The 16,603-nt window shown below is 65.7% G+C and overlaps 4 protein-coding genes across 4 annotated transcripts; 1 reads left to right on the plus strand and 3 right to left on the minus strand.

Annotated features, from left to right (window-relative positions):
* Positions 1–960: 960 nt before the first annotated feature.
* On the minus strand, positions 961–1,473 carry EMIHUDRAFT_357835 (hypothetical protein). The gene has a single exon (XM_005763753.1). The coding sequence runs from the start codon at positions 1,466–1,468 to the stop codon at positions 1,121–1,123; it is 348 nt and encodes a 115-aa protein (XP_005763810.1). The 5' UTR covers positions 1,469–1,473; the 3' UTR covers positions 961–1,120.
* A 4,269-nt stretch (positions 1,474–5,742) lies between these two features.
* EMIHUDRAFT_437636 (hypothetical protein) lies at positions 5,743–6,849 on the plus strand. Its single transcript, XM_005763754.1, has 4 exons — positions 5,743–5,950; positions 6,113–6,178; positions 6,321–6,375; positions 6,459–6,849. The coding sequence occupies exons 1-4, from the start codon at positions 5,749–5,751 to the stop codon at positions 6,709–6,711; spliced, it is 576 nt and encodes a 191-aa protein (XP_005763811.1). The 5' UTR covers positions 5,743–5,748; the 3' UTR covers positions 6,712–6,849.
* A 167-nt stretch (positions 6,850–7,016) lies between these two features.
* EMIHUDRAFT_104796 (hypothetical protein) lies at positions 7,017–13,152 on the minus strand (the record flags this gene model as incomplete). The annotated part of the gene is made up of 11 exons (XM_005763755.1): positions 7,017–7,174; positions 7,207–7,593; positions 7,672–7,825; positions 7,925–8,337; positions 8,899–9,778; positions 10,158–10,305; positions 10,421–10,677; positions 10,748–11,161; positions 11,658–12,056; positions 12,629–12,662; positions 12,983–13,152. 11 exons carry the CDS (start codon positions 13,150–13,152, stop codon positions 7,017–7,019), a joined length of 3,414 nt encoding a protein of 1,137 aa, XP_005763812.1.
* Positions 13,153–14,684: 1,532 nt separating this feature from the next.
* EMIHUDRAFT_357839 (hypothetical protein) lies at positions 14,685–15,819 on the minus strand. The gene has a single exon (XM_005763756.1). The coding sequence runs from the start codon at positions 15,795–15,797 to the stop codon at positions 14,934–14,936; it is 864 nt and encodes a 287-aa protein (XP_005763813.1). The 5' UTR covers positions 15,798–15,819; the 3' UTR covers positions 14,685–14,933.
* Positions 15,820–16,603: the final 784 nt, after the last annotated feature.

Consider the following 16,603-nt stretch of genomic DNA (forward strand, 5'->3'; position numbering starts at 1 on the left):
GGGGGTGGGAGGGGTGTGGAATGGACGGGGGGTTGAAAGGCGATCGCCTGTGCCCGGGGGCAAAGATGCCAGTCAGGCCGACGATGGTCATCGAGTTGAAGACGGCGGCGCGGCGACGACGTCGCCGACGCCGTCGTCCGACTCGGTCACGAGCGGGGCGAATCACCGTGAAGAACTCGGGCGCCGACGACCCGACCGCCATGAAGGGTGCGCCGGCGACGACCTCGGGCACACCTCTTGAGCACCTCGACCACCTCATCGATCGCCTCGGCGTAGAAGTCGTCGCAGACGATGTGGCGATGCCGACGAAGAAGTAGAACCTGCGCGGGGGGCGGGGCGGGGGCGGGGTGAAGGTGCAGTGAGGGGGGGCTGAGGGGGCGGGGTTGGACGGCGGAGGAGGGCTTGGCGGTGGCGGCGACGGGGCTGGCGGGCTTGGCGGCGGCGGGCTTGGCGGCGGCGGGCTTGGCGGCGGCGGGCTTGGGGCGGCGGGCTTGGCGGCGGGGGCGATGGCGGTGGTGGAGACGGTGGAGGGGGTGAGGGAGCGGGCGGCGGCGGGGGAGGTGGGCTCGGTGGGGGCGGCGACGGGGGAGGCGGGCTTGGCGGCGGCGGGCTTGGCGGCATGCCGACCTCGTACTGCGAGGGAAGCGGCAGCGACCGAGGAGGCGATGGTAAAGTGGGCTGCCGGCATGCCGGAGATGGCGACGCGGGCCTGCGCGCGATCGAAAAGGGCTGTGGAGGCAGGCGGGAAGGGAGGCGGGCGGAGGGGGGAAGACGATCTGGAGGGGGGGAAGGGGGGGTGGGGGGAGGGAGGGGCGAGGGCGCCGCGGCCGGCACCTTCTCCGGACACGGCCCGCCGCCCTTCATGAGAGCTGAAGGAGTGCGTACACCCTCGAACCCTGTTGCGTGTTGGCTGTTTTGGGGCACCACAGTACGAGTACGTGCGGTGTACCTCACTCTCCTCACACAAGTCTGATGTAAGAAGAAAGATGTCCCGCAACTTGTAAACACGGACTGCAGTACGGCTCTACACATATGAGATATGTTGTCGCCGCGCCCGCGGGCTCTCTCTCACACAGCGTTTCTCTGGGGGGGCCGCGCTCGGTGGTACAAGAGTAGACTACTATTGCGAGGCGACCACCCACTCCAGGTAGGCTTGCCGCTCACCGGCCGAACGCAAGCCGTCCCACGCGAAGAACGGGACGCTGATCACCCGCCAGCCGGCCGCCGCGAGGAGGCGCCGCTTGAGGAGCGTGTGCCCGTTGGGTTTGCGCACACCCCGGCCGTCGGGCAGCAGGAAGTGAGTCGGGCCGTCCACCTCGATCGCGATGCGTGAAGAGGGCAGCGCCAGGTCGAGCGAGTAGCCGGTGCGCGGCTCGTCGTACTCCTCCTCGAAGCCGAAACGGACGGCGGCGAGGGCAGCCGCGACGGAGCGCTGCAGCGCCGAGACCCTCACTTGTGTATCGTGCATGGCGTCGCAGCAGAGCCGCCGCTCGGACTCGGAGAGAAGGTGCTGCTGCGCGTCTGCGGCGTGTTCCAAAAAGAGCCAGAGCTGCCACTGGTGCAGCTGACGGCGCTCATCGATGCCATAACCCGACGGACCCTCCCAAAGGGAGCCGCTGACCACGCGCGAGCACTCGGCGAACAGCAGCGCGTGGTACTGGTCTGCCGTCGCAAACGCCCACACCATGTTGGCCAGGTTCTGAGGGTTGAAGCCAGCCAGCCCGCCGCGCACCGCCGCCTCCGCCACCGCCGCGAACAGAGCGTCTGCAGCCACGCCCGCCGTCGCATACGCCCACACCGTGTTGGACAGGTTCTGAGGCGTAAAGCCGGCCAGCCCGCCGCGCACCGCCGCCTCCGCCACCGCCTCGTACAGCGCGTCCGCAGCCACGCCCGCCGTCGCATACGCCCACACCGTGTTGGCCAGGCTCTGAGGGTTGAAGCCAGCCAGCCCGCCACGCACCGCCGCCTCCGCCACCGCCGCGTACAGCGCGTCTGCAGCCACGCCCGCCGTCGCATACGCCCACACCGTGTTGGCCAGTTCCTGAGGCTTGAAGCCAGCCAGCCCGCTGCGCACCGCCGCCTCCGCCACCGCCGCGTACAGCGCGTCTGCAGCCACGCCCGCCGTCACATACGCCCACACCGTGTTGGCCATGTCCTGAGGGTTGAAGCCGGCCAGCCCGCCGCGCACCGCCGCCTCCGCCACCGCCGCGTACAGCGCGTCTGCAGCCACGCCCGCCGTCGCATACGCCCACGCCGTGTTGGACAGGTTCTGAGGCGTAAAGCCGGCCAGCCCGCCGCGCACCGCCGCCTCCGCCACCGCCTCGTAGAGCGCGTCCGCAGCCACGCCCGCCGTCGCATACGCCCACACCGTGTTGGCCAGTTCCTGAGGCTTGAAGCCAGCCAGCCCGCTGCGCACCGCCGCCTCCGCCACCGCCGCGTACAGCGCGTCTGCAGCCACGCCCGCCGTCGCATACGCCCACACCGTGTTGGCCAGTTCCTGAGGCTTGAAGCCAGCCAGCCCGCTGCGCACCGCCGCCTCCGCCACCGCCGCGTACAGCGCGTCTGCAGCCACGCCCGCCGTCACATACGCCCACACCGTGTTGGCCATGTCCTGAGGCGTAAAGCCGGCCAGCCCGCCGCGCACCGCCGCCTCCGCCACCGCCGCGTACAGCGCGTCTGCAGCCACGCCCGCCTTCGCATACGCCCACGCCGTGTTGGACAGGTTCTGAGGCGTAAAGCCGGCCAGCCCGCCGCGCACCGCCGCCTCCGCCACCGCCTCGTAGAGCGCGTCCGCAGCCACGCCCGCCGTCGCATACGCCCACACCGTGTTGGCCATGTCCTGAGGGTTGAAGCCAGCCAGCCCGCCACGCACCGCCGCCTCCGCCACCGCTACGAACAACGGGTGCACCACCCTCGCCTGCAGGCCACACTTTGCAACGCCGTGAGACACGTTGGCCAGCTCGCGTGCTCGGCACGAAGAAACCAGGTCGAGCGTGCGTTGCACCAGCTGCTCAAGCCGCCCCTCGTGCCGCCGCTCGATGCGCTGCTTGCCCAGTTTGTTCCACAGGTTCGCAGCGTGGATGTGGTTCAAGCTCGCGCTGTGGGCAGCAAAGAGCCTGAGCAGCTCGTCGGCGCCGTTGGCATGCGAGATGTGGCCGTTGAGCTGCTTAGCATTGAGCTGACCGCCAGCAGCAGAGCTCTGTCGCTCGTCGCGCGATCCCGCACCGCGCACCGGCGGACTCAACCGGCGGTCGCTGTGCTGAGGCTGCCCCTCGCCCCGGCGGTCGCGCCGGTCATAGTCGCGCCTGGGATCGTGGTACCAATCGTCGCGCCGATCGTGCCAGTCGCGCTCGCGCTCGTCTCTGCACCGGCGGTCGTTGCAGCCGCGCCGCTCGTCGGACCAACGCTCGCGCTGCTCATCGCGCCGTCGCGGCTCATCGCGCCGTCGCGGCTCGTCCCTCCATCGCTGCCTGTCGCTTCCGCAGTCGCGCTGACGAGGCTCGCCGCGCCAGCGACCGTCCTCGCCGAACAGGGTCGCCTGCATGTGCGCAGCTGTGAGCGCTGTCAGAGTGGTGTTTCGACACCGATATCGTTCAAGGAGAACGCTAAAATCCGCTGTTCACACTTCACAGGTAAGTGTAAGCGGAGCAGTTGAGTAGATACAGCCTGCCGGCCGTGTGATGCGAAAGGGTGTGGCTTCTCGACTGCTCGATCAAAAAGAGCGCCTTCGGCACTTCTCTCTCGAGGTCTCGCGGATCTTATAAATCAGCCGAACGGCCAAGGGCAACCCCTCAAGACTAACTACTAAAACAAAGACGGGCAAGGGCAAGTACTAGCCCGGTCGAACACTGCCCAAACAAATAAATTCCCCCTTTGAGCTGAGAGGTCAGGTGTGCACTTTTTTTGCTTGGGCGGACCTGATGACGGGGTAGGTAGGGTAGGTCTGACCTCCCCTTCTTCCGCAGTTGTTCCGTGGTGCGGGGCCGTCGGCTATTTATTCTCGCGTCCACACCACGCCTGGCCGGGGGGTGGCGGGAGGCGCTCACTGAGCTGTTAGGCACTGACTCGACCGAGAGCTGAGTCTGGTGAAGCTGTCGTCCACCCCCCCCCACACGGCGAACAGGAGCTAACCGCCCTAGCCGAGCTCCTCCGGGCTCTCCTATCCTCGTCACCGCAACGAGCGGACTCACGCGGAGTAGTGCGCACCGATAGCGAGTTCGCGGCGGCATGCATGATGGGGCGGGTGACCCCCAAAACGAACAGACAGCTGGCGGAGCGCCTTCGGTCCCTCTGTGGCAACGCCATCGCGCCAAACACACCGTGACGTGGAGGCATGTGGAGGGTCACAGCGGCAACAAATGGAACGACTACGTCGACGAGCTACCATCGCGCTAGGCGACGAACCTGCCCCCGCCCCTCGGGGCGGGGGCCCCCGCCCCCCCCGAGGGGCCCTTTGGGGCCCCTCCAGGGGGCGACCCCTCCGGAGAGGCCGGCCTTCCCCGTGCCGGCTCTCCCCAACCAACCCCGCCGGCAGCGCGAGCTGCCGCCATATTGAGCGGCTCGTCCGCGTCGCGCACTCGTCCCAACCGGGGGCCGCAGACTCGTTCTGCGCGCCAACGGCTGGTGACGCTGTGTTGCCCTTGAGCTAGTCCTTCCCCGGTCGCCTAGCCTCTGCGCTGTCTGGCGAGTATGCCGTGCGCGCGGACCACGCTTGCGTGGATACGTGGCTGGCAGGCTGACCCGTGTGCGGGGTAACCCGCGCTCGGGGAAGCTTCATTCACGGGTTCGGAGTCGCCAAACATTAAGCAGCGGAGGTATGCCGAGGGGGACCAGGAGGCGGTAAGTCGTCGTCACCCGGCGCTGCTTGCAGCACCATGGCGATGGCGCTTTCCTCTTTTCCGCGCGCCCCCCGCAAGGCGCGCGATACACACTCCGCCCACCGCTTCCTTCCTTCCTTGCTTGGCGAACACGTGGAGGAAGTGTTTGGTTGACGGCGCAATGCCACCCCAGCCGCGTTATGGCTTTCTTGACCCACTTCGCGCGTAGCACTGCGCCACCGTCGAAAGACAGATTCAACGCAGTGTAAAAAAAGAATTTTACAACAAAAAACATGGAGCGAGGCTCAAGAGCTTGCTTCGCCGGGTGCCCTCGCCGTTTGCTTCGCAGCCTGACTGAACGCTGCCTGCCTATACTGCTGCTTTCCCAGGAGTGATGGCGGTTGGGCCAAACCTCGACCGGCGCAGCGTCCTTAGCTGCGAGCGTTGGTGCACCATGAACCACAGCGCTTTTGGGCTCTCGCCTCTTTTTAGGCGGCTGACTTGCGTCGACCTCGGCGGTGGCGATGCCAAGATGTATCATCGCGGGTTTCAGTATTGCCTGTGCCGCTCGGTCGGCGCGAGCAGCAGTCGGCGGTGCGACGGCAGGGCGAGAAATGCCCAAGCAGAGACTCGGGCCTTGGCCGTGAGGCAGTTCTTCCAATCAGCAGGGAGAGGTGTGCGCCAGCCCTGCATCATCGCATACCACCATGGCGACCCCGGGCTGTTTCGCGAGCGACGGGAAAGCACAGTACTGCGCATTCTAAAGGACATCCACAGCGCCGGCTGGCTGGCCACCTCGTGGGCAGAGCCCTTGCGGGCAGGCAATATGTCCCCGGCGTCAGCGCCGTACATCATGCCAGATCCCTGGTTCGTAGCGAGCAATGGGTACACGATCGTGCATGGTGCCGTAACGGCCACAAACCCCGTCCGAATGAGCGCCGCCAGCAGCGCGTGGGCCGTCCCCTGGGAGCAAAAGCGAGATGCGGTCGTCTGGCGAGGGCATGTCATGAGCAACGCCTCTCAACGCTCCCGCCTGCTGCAGCTGTCGGCCGCACTGAACCGCTCACTGCCCGAGGGACTGGGGAGGGGCCGGCTGGACATTGCGGACCCGCGGCTGCACGGAAGGATGGCAGGTGCTTGGCCACACCCGACTCACACCCGAACAACCTCCCATATCATTTCTTCAAAGCGGGGCGAGGGGCTAGTCTCGACAGCGTTGAATCTGAATGGCGGGGTGGGGGCTTGGTGGTGGTGTGTGGCGAACATCAACTCCAGCATCCCGTCCTCTGCCGTAGGACCTGTCCTCCTCTCCGGCAGCCGCGCCGTCGTGGCCATCGACGGCTGGGCGAACGAGTGGAACGGCGCCTCTGTTGAGATTAGCCGAGATTAGCCGAGATCAGCCGAGATTAACGAGTGGAATTGCGCCTCTGCTTCGAGCCGCTCAATGTTGTATCATCACCGCGTTCCTTAGTCGACTGTCAGCGTGGTGTGATTATCATATAGGCCTCTTCTTCAAGCTGCTCGGAGGGAGCGCCGTCCTGTGGGTGGCATCAGACAGGTGCCGAGATCCCTTCCCCTCGATGCTGTGACGAATAGCTGCGGGTACGCCGCATGACCTGGCCATCTCGTGAGCGTGTCCAGGTTCCGAATGTGGTACCACCACGAGCTCGTGCCTTGGGAGCACTACATCCCCGTGCGCAGCGACATGTCCGACCTGGCGGACCGCATCATGTACGTGATGGACCACAGCCAGGCGCGCAACGCCTCGCTGCAGCGCATGGCGGCAGCGGCGCGGCAGGTGGTCCTGCGGCTTAGCGTGCGCGCAGAAATTGCGCGGCTGCGAGCCCATCTGCAGCGAAGATGTGGCAGGGCGCCTTCACACATCGTACGTTAGATCCGGATGCAGAGTGTTTACTGTTCCTTTTGCGGCGGGACGATGAAAGCGAGGGCAGAGCCAGAGGCTCCCCGCGCTGGCAGGCAGTGTTTGTATCGCCGAATTGTGAATATCCAGGCGACTAGCCGGGGTCAACCTCAAGACCGCGCGGCGCACCCCTTCAAATCTGCGCTGTGTGAGAGATTGTACTGTTAAATTCGTTTGCACTCGGGTCATTGATATCCCCTGCCGGCCGCGGCTCCGCCCCCCAAATGTGGAGCTCCATGGACCACAACTCCACATGCCAGCTCCCCCGCCCGGAGCCTCTACTCCCGCTCTGTCGAGGTCGCCTCCGCTCCCGCCGCGAGCGAGGCGAGCCCGCCAGCTGTCACGGCGAGCTCGGTGGCGCCAAAGCGAGAGAAGGCAAAGTTGGTGGCGAAGGGCGACGCCACCTCGTACATGGCCGCGGTCCCCTCGATGGCGCCTGCGGTGCGGAGGCGCAGCCTCAGAACGCACTGAGCCGCGGCGGCCGAGGTCCTGTTGGCAGCGCAGCCGCGGCGCCTTCCGCCATCGCGGACGTCGCGACGCGGCCAAACTCAGGGTAGACGTCCTGCTTCCCGTGGCGCGGCGCACTCGACGAGAAAGTTTGGCCGATGATGCCGTGCGGCAGGGTCCGCGCCGCTGCTCCGGCGGCCTCCTTGAACGTCAGGTCGAGGCGGTGGGTCGGGCCGGTGACACGATCAAACACATGGTTACCGCGCACGACGACGGTCCACGCCTCGCGGAATGTGAAGGTCGCGCTGGCGTACCTCATCCGTATGGCGAGATCGCCGCACGTCTTGCGGCCGTTGAGGCCGAACTCAAAGTATGCGCCCGAGCACGAGCCATTGATGACCTTCCACCCTGCGTGGGTGGGGCAGCGCGGTAGAACGCAGTCGTTTTCCGGGTCTTCGTGGAGAGGTGTGAGACGCAGGGACGCACCCGTGTTGAAGTCGGACAGCTCGGCGGCCCAGAAGGAGGCGTTCGCCCAAGCGCTCTTGCCAGCGGGTCTGGCGGTCCGTGCGGAGAGATGCACCTCGGTGATGAAGGAGCCGTCCACCATCAGCTTGGAGTTGTGGAGCTTGAATGTGGCGTCCTGAGGGCGGAGGGGGGGGAGGGGGGGGGGGGTCTTGCAGCGATGTGCTGGTGACCGGCGCGTGGCGCGGTTTCAAGCTCCCCTCGCCTCGGTCTTGACGTTGACGGCGAGGCCGGGCGAGGAGAGGAAGCTGTAGTAGATCCCATTCCTGCCTCGGAAGTCCGCCGTGCCGCCGTGAGGGAATGCAAGGTGCGGGTCCTTGTCCGCGCCGCCGTTTGAGGTGTCAGTGACGGTCGCGCTGCCCGAGTACACCGATGCACCGAGCAGCGCGGTTGCGGCCTCCTCATCCTGAAAGAGCGTGGTCGCTGAGTTCAAGACGGCGTCGTGGTTCGCGGCGATGGTCGGAATGGTGATGGTGAGGGAGAGGTCGTCTGTGAGGCGGCGACGACGCGTGCTCGCCCCCCCACACGCGACGTTCGCCGTTGGCGCGGAGAACCGCTTTGCGACTTTGACCGCTGTCGCAGCGGCGTCCGCGCAGCGGAAGTTCTTCACGATGAGCGAGATGATGACTTCTGTGGTGGAGGTGCCCGCGGGGTAGCCGGGGGCGGTAGGGGGGAAGGGGGCGAGGGGAGGCGCGATGGCCGGGAAGAGAGGAGGGTGCGGCGGCGGCGGAGGGGAGTGAAGGAGGAGGGTGCACAAAGTATTGTCCGGGCACGTGTGAACCGCTGCCAAAAGGAATCCAAAAATACACGATTCTGCGTCAATGCAGAATTCCTCGATTCTGTCAATCACGACGGCCTCCTGGTCTCCGCCGTCGGGCGTCAGTAAGGCGGGGATCCCAAGAGGGCTTACAGTGACAGGGCTTCCAGTGCTGTCCAAGAGCCAGCACGAAATCTTTCCGTCCAGGATTCCCACATTGCCCAGGTCACCGGAATGAACATTGAGGATTTTGTTGGCCGCCGGACCATTACCTATCTGCACCCTCATCCTAGGCCCGTCCGAGCACGGGGTTGCGGGGGGAGGGGGAGATGCTTCAGGGGCCGACGGAGGGGCGCTAAGAAGAAGGTTGCAGAGAGTGTCATCTGGGCATCGATGAGAATCCCGCAAGTTGAACTGGAACGTGCTGTGCTCACCGCCAGCATCGATGATTTTATCTATTATGACGTCGTCCACCGCGTCAGACAGCGTTGGTCCCAGCTGCAGCCGTGCGCTGATCCCGAGAGAGTTTCCACTGAGAACTTGGCCGCCGTCCACGAGCCAGCACGAGATCATCGGGTGAGAGCCAGTCAGAGCACATCCCTCGGCGGTCATGTCGTCGCACGCATTGGGCGACAGCAACAATGCCTTGTCTCCAATCATCTGTGTCGACACCACCACCATGACCTGTGCAGCACCTAGGCTGGTCTCATTCCCGTTGCACCAGCTGACGTCGGGGTCAGGCGAGGGCGGTGCGAGACCGAAGCCGTCTGCGAACGCTTTGTCGCACGCTCCAACATTGACGTTAGGAGCTGCGATGACCTTCTTGCAGTTTGTGTAGAACGGCGATGACCTTTTGAGGCTATAGAGATAGAACGGCAGCAACTCAGCGCCAGGGCCGCCGCCGATGTTGACCACTGGGCTGTCTGCCCAGCACTTGCAGAAAGGAGCTTCACCTCCTTTCTCGTAGTAGACGTAACCAGTGTCAATTCTCTTTGAGTCGAGCACGTTCTGGCACTTGTTTTCGCAGAGTTGAAAGTTGGCTGGCATCTCATTGTCTCTCCACGTTTGCATGTAGGTCTCCTTATCGTCAGAGTCGCCGTGTGGGAGGTTCACCATGCAGACGGCTGGGAGGTACGCGCACGTCTCATTCGCAGAGGCATCCTGGCACTTGGAGTCGAGGAGCCTGCCCTGGGTCTGGCAGTGGTCGATGCGTCCGTCCAAGTGGTCATTCATGATGATACAGTTTTCACGAGGCGATGATCCCAAGTCAAATTCGAAGACCACATACTTGCATCGGTCCTCGCGCGCAAAAACCTTGCATTGGGCGAGGCAATTGTCCAAAGTGCTAGCGTGAACCTCTGTTACCGAATTGAATCGGCCACAAGCATCCACATCCACTGTCGCTATCGAGCCGCACGGGACGCTGGCTTGGCCCAACGGTAGCGAGAGAAGCGGCGCCAGCATGGCCGACGGATCCCAGGGGAGCCAAATGCGCGCGGCGCGCTGGTGTGGGATCCCGCCCCCGTCGGCCGACGAAACAAATTCATTGGCGATCCCCGCGGCGCATTATCGATGTAAAAGATTTTAACAGAATTTAGGACGTTACTCCCTCGCGCACACTCTCTGCTCGCGCTGGTGTGTGGGCCTCGACAAGCCGCGACTCCGCCTCTGTCGCCGGGGGTCGGCCTCCGACCTGCACGTGCTCCAGCTCGGCGGCGAGCGTCTGGGACGGGCCCCCCTTGGCCGAGCGCCGGAGCCGGTCGAGCATCGACCGCTTGTGCGGGTGGGCGTGCCACCGGCACCGCACCCCGTGCGAGATGCAGCCGAGATTGGCGCGCCACCTTCGAACCGTCAGCAACGAGGCGGCGTCAGTCACGCCGCCCTCATTCCGCGCGAGGCCGCCTCCTCCTCCTCCTCCTCCTCCGCCTCCTCCGCGCGTGAGCATGCGGAGCGCACCTCGGGCACTGTGACCCCCTCGTCTCCACCCTTGCGAGGGAGGCGAGCTGCGCCGCCGACTCGAGCGTCTGGCCGGCCTCGGGCGTCCGGCGCGCCGCGGCGTTGTCCGCGTGGCGCAGCATGCGAAGCAGCCACTTACCGTCGTCCGGCGGCGGGCGGCCATCGGCGGGCGGCGCGGCGGAGACGGCGGCGATACGCGCCTCGAGGTCGGCGAGCGACACGCGCAGCTCGACCAGCCTCGAGCGGAGGGAGCGCGCCTCTGGGAGCGCACCTAGAAGGGGTCCTAGAGGGTCCCTGGAGGGTCCCCGGAGCAGCGATCTGCGGCACCTCGCCGCGCACCGCCGCGCGCTCGACGGCGCGGCGGCGGAGGCCGCGCGCGACCTCGTGCAGCCGCGAGGGGGAGAGGACCTCGAAGGCGGGCGAGCCTCCGCGCAACGCCTCGCCCCACAGCAGCGCCTCGCCGCTCGCCGCCCGCTCGGCGCGGATCTGCGCGAGGGCGACTCCTGCGGCGGCGGCCGCCTCGCGTCGAGCCGCACGCCGCGGAGAAAGCAGGCGCGGCTGCGGGGCGCGTCGAGCGGGGCGTGCCTCGAGCGCCGCCGACACCGCCTCGGCCAGCTGCGCCGCCGCCGCCGCCTCAGGCTGGCTGAGGGAGAGCTCGGAGACGACCTCGCGGTGGAGGCTCAAGCCGGAGAGCGGACCCTCCTGCCCGTCGCCTCCGCCGCGGCCCGGCCCGCCTGCAGCCTGCGGGGGACATGTCGCGGACGTGTCAGGCGACATGTCGTGAATGTGCGCTGTCCCCCTCGCGCGCCCCGCCCGCCGCCTCGTGGTGCGCGCGGGCAGCCTCGCCCGCACTCCCCTGCCGCCGCGGAAAGTGCGGCGAGGCCCACCGCTCCTCGTCGTGCCGCATCGACTCGAGCTCGGCAGAGAGAGACGCGACCTGTCCCTCGTACCCAACTACCTCAACGAACGATCCAACCACTTCCTTCAGAGAGAGAGACGCGACCGTAGCCGTCCCATCGGCACGGAAAGCTCGGAGAACCGAATGGGCGAGCCCAGGCTGTCCACCCAGCTCGGCGGCGGGAGGGAGGGAGGAGGGCCCTCGGGGCAGGAGCCCGGCGACTGGGCCTCTGCGGCTGCGGCTGCGGAGGCTGCGCGGCCGTGCCGGGACGCGTCGCGCTCCTGCCGCTTCTCGGCTGCGGCGAACTGCATGAGCTCTGCCTCCTGGTGCTGCCTGCACCGTTTGGAGTCCTCCTCTCGCTCGCGCACGCAGCAGCTCGAGCAGCCGCGCCTCGAACGACCCCTCCTCCGCCGCCGGCAGGGCGCACTCGTTGAGCCGCGCCACCGTCAGCGTCTGCACGTCGACGCCGTCGCCGAGGGCCGGCAGCAGCGCGGCCGAGACAAAGGCGTGCACTCGCCGCGTCGCCTCGAGCAGCGCCGCCAGCGTGAAGTCGGACGCGCCCTCGGCCCGGCTGCAACACGGCGACAGAAGATTTTGCACGCGGCTCTCGGCCTCCAGCCTTCCCGCCCGCCCCGCCACCATCAGCCGCACGAGCGACTCGAGCTCTACACCGCCTGGCGGCACGGCGCCGGCGGATGCGAAGCAGCGCGTGATGAGCGGCAGCACGGCGCGGGCCAGCTGGGTGGACCGGGTTGTGACATTTGGCGATTCCGCGACTTACTGGGCCCCGCTGCACACGGGGAGCGGCCAGCGAAGCTACCAGAGGGAGGAGGGCGAGCGCTGTGGAGAACACAAGTGTGGCGACGCGACCCTTGGAGTGGCGTGGCGAGCCAGGCATAGGAGAACGACGGTGCGGCCGGCCTTGCGTGACTCTGTCGGTAAGCGCGGGTTAGCGCGGGTTAGTGCTCACGGGTTGTTGCACGAGTATAAATATGGGACTAGAGTTGAGGCCCTCGAGGGCCCCGCCCCCAAAGGGGGCGGGTTTGCTTCAAAGCAGGTGAGCTGGCGTGCGCCGAAGGTCACGCACTGCGCGTGACACGGCGGACGACAAAGAAACAGAGGCTTGCTAGGAAAGCTCCCACAGACGATACTCGAGAGCCGTTTTTTTCCCCGGGGGGTGGAGAGATGGAGCTGCGCTACACAATCAAGCCTCTCTCCTCCCAGTCTCCTCCCGTCTACGTGCTGCAGCAATCGTCCTGTGGGTCTGGCCCTCCACCGAGATGCAAGTAGGTCTGCTCCATTTGTCAGACCGGTTGCGGGGTCAACCGGTTCTGACACTTCCACCTGCCCACAGGGGACGGGTCGGTGTTTCACGCAACAAAGCTCACAGCATGTGAATGTATGGAAGGAAAGATACTCGGCGCCGGTCCACACACACACCTATAAATCTACACGTGCGCCGCGTGCGCCGCTATGGCCTGGTCAAGCAGCGACTCGGAGTCGCTCGCGAGCGGCTCGTCGTCATCGGCGACGCCGCTACTCGAGGAAGAGGAGCTGGACACGACGACGGAACGGAAGCCGTGCGAGCGAGTGCGCGGGCGGCGGCGCACTATGACTCAGAGCACGTCTCACATCTTGCGCGCGGGCGTGGTGCGGGCACGCACCGGGCGGGCGCCGCTGGACGTCGCGCGGCGACGGCCGCGGCCTGGCGCTTCTGCGCCGGCGTCGTGGGCTCCTCCTTCTTCGCCTTGTCGGTCGCGGGCGACTGGCCGCTGGCGGCCGGCTCCGCCTTGGCGATCTTCTTGACCTCGGCGATGACGGTGGCGGCGGACATCCCTGGTCTGGCCGGTTCTTTTCATCAGATTGACGTGCTATCTGGGGCGATCCAGATCAATCCAGCTATCTCGTTCTATCTTGTGCGATCTCGCGGCGATCTCGCCTATTCGAGCCGTTTTTCTTTTCTTCTTCGCGCTGCGCGCGCATGGACGCTCCTTCCCGCCAGCTCTATATGGGTCGCAGCCGCGCAGCCGCAGCCGCGACCGCGACCGCGGCCGCGACCGCAGCCTTTCCTCCTCCTCCTCGTCGTCCTCAGAGGATTCGGCGGAGCGCGAGGAGCGCATGCAGCGCGAACGCGATGATCGCGAGGAGCGCGAGCTCAAGCGGGAGCAGAGGAAGGCCGCAAAGAAGGCGGCCCGCGTGCAGACGGCGGCCACCGCCAAGGCGGGCCTGCTCCAGTGGCGCTTCCTGATCAAGCAGGACGACCCGATCGATGAGGACACCTTCGACGTGACGCTGCTCGCAAGCTGCCCCCCGGAGCTGCGAGTGAACTCCATCGTCACGGCCGAGGATTGGGGCCGCCTCGAGCCGTACCTGCGCGAGTCGTTCGAGATTCCCACCTCCGTCAAGATCGGCCTGCAGGGCAAGGTGCTGTTCAGCGGCAAGCAGGCGCTCTTCTTCAAGGTCCGCGACCAGCCCACGCTGTCCACCGCGCGCGTTCAGATCGAGCGGCTGGGCCAGCTGCTTGTGGACGAGACGGAGGTCACGGTCGAGGTCGAGATCTGCGCTGTGGACGTGGGCAAGAAGCTCAAGGCCAAGTCCAAGCCGCGCACGCACGCACGCACGCACGCACGCACGCACGCACGCACGCACGCACGCACGCACGCACGCACGCACGCACGCACGCACGCATGCCCTTGCATATGTATTTGTACAAATATTTGACGCTCTCGATGGAGATGCATACTTCGACGTTGATGTGAGCTTGGTAATGGACCACCCACCGATTGTCGACCGTGCGGCGGCGCCTCAGGCGATGGACGTGGGCGACGGTAGTCGGGATATATTTCCATCTCGCTGTACGTCGTCGCCTCTCGAAAAGGCTTGGGGAAGCCTTTGCTGCAAAAGCCCTCTTGGTTGATGCACGGCGCGGCTGGGTTGGTCGAGCAGTCGTTGTGCACCATGTGTTCGAGCACTAAGTGGTGCAACTTGACTTGCTGGTCGTACATGCGCGCACCTTCGTCGTCCGTCGGGCGAGGACATGTTGGAAGAGGAGGAACCATGGCGACAACAGCATCGTCTATCGCATCGAGTGTCGATGAGGCTGTGGGGCTGGTCGAGGGCTGCGGCGGCCGCTGCGAGCGCGGGGCGCGACACAGGGGCCGGCACGGCAGCCGGTGAGGCGTCTCGCTGCGTCGCGTCCCACCCCAGCGGCTCGCCGGCTCCTCGCCAGGGTCGGTCTCGGTGGACGGTGCCCCCTCCGACGAGCGCCGCTTGCGGGTCCGTGCCGCACAGGCGCCATCCCGCGCCCAAGTCGGCAGCGGACAGGGCTGCGCCGTCTGTCGCTCCCACCCATTCGGCCGATTCAAAGCATAAGGTGAGACTCTTTACGGTAGGGGGCGACACGCCCGCACTGGTAGACTTTATTGTGTGCCGAGGTGGGCTCAGGGACGACGGACGAGCAACCGTACTGCACGGCCTGACCGCCCGCATTGGAAGGCTTTATTGTGTGCCGGGGTGGGCTCGGGGACGAGCAACCCTCCGTACTCCGCGGCATGACCGCCCTCCCCCACACTAGGCGGGCCGGATCGAGGCGGTGTGCGTCGCCTGTAGGCGGCGCTATGCGTCGCCGTGCTTTTTGCCGTGGCCGTGCTTTTTGCCCTGCCTTTTCGCTTGGGGAGGCGCCAGCTCAGCGCAGTTGGGATCGCCACCCAGGACGGCGTTGTCATGCTGCTTTGGGTTGATGAAGCGAAGCGATACTCCGCGCCGTGCGGCCTCCTCGTCCACTGCCCGTTGGATGCCAGCAAACCACACGGTGTTTGGGTAGTCGTTGAAGATGAGCGAGCCGCCCTCCCTGACCTTGGGTGCCCACGCGATGATGTCCTCCTTCACGCCCTCGTACGTGTGCAGCCCGTCGATGAACACGGCGTCGACGCTCTTGTCTGCAAAGAGTCGCGCGCCGCTGACGGACGTCTCGCGGTGGACGCGCAAGCGGCAGCCCGCGGCAGCCTCACCGCCGCCGCCAAGAGCCCAGCCAATGTTTTGGGCCCACGCGATTGAGATGCTCTCGTAGGACTGGTTCGCGACGGCCAACCGGAACATCCGGCTCATCGGATCTTTCTCGTCATACCCGCCAAGAAAGGGGTCGACGATGTGGTACTCCGCGATCGGCCCACCTGCTTCGATCGTCGCATGCTGCAGCATGTGCTTTGCAAGCGCGCCCCACGCGGCACCCACCTCCACCCACTTCTCCGCGCGAATGCAGGTGGCGTACTTCTGCACGGCTGGGTAGTACCAGCTCCATCCACGTCCGTCTTGCACTCCTTTGCGGTTCATTCCTACAAACTTGCCAACGCTCGCGCAGAGGTCTGTGCACTCCTTCGGATGCTCAACGCAGGCTGGTGTTTGGTGCTTGTGCCCAGCACCACCGTGTTTCCCCGCCAGCCCGCATGCGGCAAAGAGCAGCACAAGAGCGCCCCTCATGTGTACCCGGCTTGCCTCACGACTCGTCTCCGTGGTAAAGCGGGCATTTCTCTTCGAGTCACCGTTCACACAAAAACACAACCACGGACCCAAGACGCACAAGCTCAGACAGTCGAGAAAGGGATAGACCGCAACGACAGTCAGAAGTCAGCGCTGGGTCCCAGGGCGAATGCGATGACGGCCTCTAGTGTGAGCTCTAGCTAGTGAGCTCATCGCTACTACTCGCTCGTTAGTGTGGGTAAACCATAAAAGTAGGTTTGAATTCGTCCACGTAAGGCTTGGTGAGTGGTTGGGGTGGCCTCAGGCATCCCCAAGGGAGCCTCTGCGGTGCCACATAAGCAGCTTGGTGATTGTCGAGACTTTAAAGGATTCGTTTGAAGAAACGCAAACACGCCAGACACTACTATGGTCACCAGTAAACCATAATTCGACTTTGAGGGATCATATCTCAAAAAGCCGGGAGATAGCATAGCATTATTGTTGCATATTATACCAAATAAGGTCAAACTTGACCCCACAAGCATCAAGAACCCGATGCTCCGGCTCGACTGTGCCGGCACACTGCCTCCTCGCGCCAGCTGCTCGCAGGCCGTCGCGGCCCGTGGTGCACCAGAGAGAGAGGTCGACGCGTTGCCCCCGCCGGCGACCCCGCGCGGCTCAGGCCGGCCAGAAGGTGTCTGGTGACGGCGCCGTGGCAGGAGTGCGGAGAAGAGCTCGCCGAACGCGAGCAGAAGATGTCCAAAGTGTGCTAGCGCGAGAGCCTCGCGAGCGGGCGCAGAAGGAGCTCGCCGTGACACGATGCCGGG

Source organism: Emiliania huxleyi (assembly GCF_000372725.1).
Source record: "Emiliania huxleyi CCMP1516 unplaced genomic scaffold EMIHUscaffold_62, whole genome shotgun sequence".
NCBI lineage: Eukaryota > Haptophyta > Isochrysidales > Noelaerhabdaceae > Emiliania > Emiliania huxleyi.